General features: G+C 56.4%; 1 protein-coding gene across 1 annotated transcript; it reads left to right on the plus strand.

The window, feature by feature from the left end:
• POSPLADRAFT_1163274 (hypothetical protein) lies at positions 1-741 on the plus strand (the record flags this gene model as incomplete). The annotated part of the gene is made up of 2 exons (XM_024487776.1): positions 1-541; positions 574-741. Coding segments are annotated over 2 exons (709 nt in total), but the record flags the coding sequence as incomplete, so codon positions are not given.
• Positions 742-2,338: the final 1,597 nt, after the last annotated feature.

A 2,338-nucleotide genomic window follows, 5' to 3' on the forward strand; every position in this document is an offset into this window, starting at 1 on the left:
GACGTTGAAGCTCCTCCTCCCGCTCCGATACGATGGGAAGTCGGTGATCGAATGCAACCGCTTCATCTCGCAGTTGCTCATCTACTGGACGATCAACACGGCCCTCTCTTCCCCCGAGCTGAAGATCCAGGTTGCCCTCAGTCTCCTCGATGGTGACGCGCGAGCTTGGGCCACCCCCATCTTCTCCCAGCTTGCCTCCGTCCAAATCGGGATCCAGGGAGCGACAACCCCCTTCGTCGACGAAAAAGCCTTCCTTCAGGCATTCAAGGCCCGTTTTGGCAATCTCGACGACGCCGCTGCGGCACAGGTGGAGCTTACCAAGCTCTGCTCCGACAAAACCATGCGCGAGAAGCGCACCGCCGCAGAATTCTCCGTGCTGTTCAAGGGTCCGGTGGACCGTTCCGGGTATGGGAACCTGGAACTACGCGACAAGTACCTGAGCGGCATCCCCTCCCGCGTCTATCGCAAACTCGAGCTCGAAACCTTTGCCACGTGGCAAGCCGCTGACAAGCGCGCCACCGAGGTCGAGCAAATCCTCGATGTTAGCCGGGCTCGTCGGCCCGAGCTAAACAGCTTCTTCTTGGCACGGGGTCGAGGACGCGGAGGGGCACGTGGTGGTGCACCCTCGTCACACGCAGCTTCGGCCAGCATCAATGCGGCCGTCGGAAAAGGAAACTTCCCCGGCACATGCTTCGGCTGTGGGAAGCAAGGGTACCGACGCTTCGAGTGCCCCAATTGTAAGGACAAACCTTACACAAAACGCGCCGACGCACGAGCTACGGTTGCCTCGGGATCCACCCAGGCTGCGACAAGCGCCCCCGTCATGACAACACCCTCGGCAAGTATAAGTGCCGCTTCAGCGAAATCCGAGCAATCGGAGCTGGCGGACTTAATGGCACAGGTGAAGTCGATGCGCGAGGAGCTCGAGCATTATCGGGCGATGAAGGAGGAGGGTTTTTGATCCGGTCCGCGCTTCGTGCCGCACGCGTCGGGCCGCGAATATCATCTTGTAACAAGTATAATGTATTGTCTACTGCGATGGTGTACGAATTGGACCAGGGGTCCCAACATTTTCACATCCCAGTACGACTTCAAGGGAAAAGATGGCACAAAGACATAATCGCTATGGTGGACAGCGGAGCCACCACGAAGTTCATCAACAAGCGATTCATTGAAGAGAATAAGGTGCAGACGCGGAAGCTAAAAGAGCCGATTCCGCTCTACAATATCGACGGCACCCTGAATAAGGATGGAAGCATCTCAGAAGTAGCAGTGCTACAGATGCACATAGGAGAACACGTCGAGAAGACGGTGTTTACGGTCACGGACATCGGTCCAGAGGACGTGATCGTCAGGTTGGATTGGCTACGCGAGCACAACCCCGAAATAGATTGGGAGAAGGGCTCCCTCAAATTATCGCGATGCCCTGAAACGTGTAGCGCCAGGAGGGCTGGACGAATGGAGCAAGCAGCGACTGCGCGTGATACGGGGGTCAGGCCCACGGCGCGCAGGCGTTCGCCGAAGTCCAAACAGTCAGTTATAGGTGCCTGCCGGAGCAAGGTGCTCCCGGACCTCGAACCCGAAGAAGATTCGGCGGAAGTGGAATGGGATGAGACTGACTTGATCGAAGCCTGGGAGAAGGGTATCACGCTTCCCGGCGCCCCTCAGCTGTTCGTCGCAGCAGGGCACACGTATTCCCAGCTGTTCGCCGAGGAAGAGATCAAGAAGAAGGTCGTTAAGACCGCTGAGGAGTCGGTACCCAAACAGTACCACGAGTTCCTGAAGGTCTTCTCGAAGGAAGCATCAGAACGGCTACCCGAAAGAAAGCCGTACAATCATGCGATCGAACTCGTGCCCGGCTACTCCACGTTCCATTCAAAGGTATACCCATTGTCGAGCAACGAGCAGGAGGAACTGGACAAGTTCCTAAAGGAGCAGTTAGCGAAGGGCTACATACAGGAGTCGAAGTCGCCAATCTCATCCCCCTTTTTCTTCATCAAAAAGAAGGAAGGGACACTTCGACCCGTACAGGACTACCGCCGATTGAACGCGATCACGGTCAAAAATCGTTATCCCTTGCCGTTGATCGCCGAAATGGTGGATAAGCTCCGCGGCGCTACGCTCTTCACCAAGTTCGATGTCCGATGGGGATACAACAACGTCCGGATCAAAGCCGGTGACGAGTGGAAGGCGGCCTTTGTAACTAACCGGGGACTGTACGAACCCCTGGTAATGTTCTTTGGCCTCACTAATTCCCCCGCGACCTTCCAGGCCATGATGAACGAGATCTTCCACGATCTCATCGTCGGCGGCAAGATCCTTGTGTACCTAGGATGAC

Source organism: Postia placenta (assembly GCF_002117355.1).
Source record: "Postia placenta MAD-698-R-SB12 unplaced genomic scaffold POSPLAscaffold_382, whole genome shotgun sequence".
Lineage (NCBI taxonomy): Eukaryota > Fungi > Basidiomycota > Agaricomycetes > Polyporales > Adustoporiaceae > Rhodonia > Rhodonia placenta.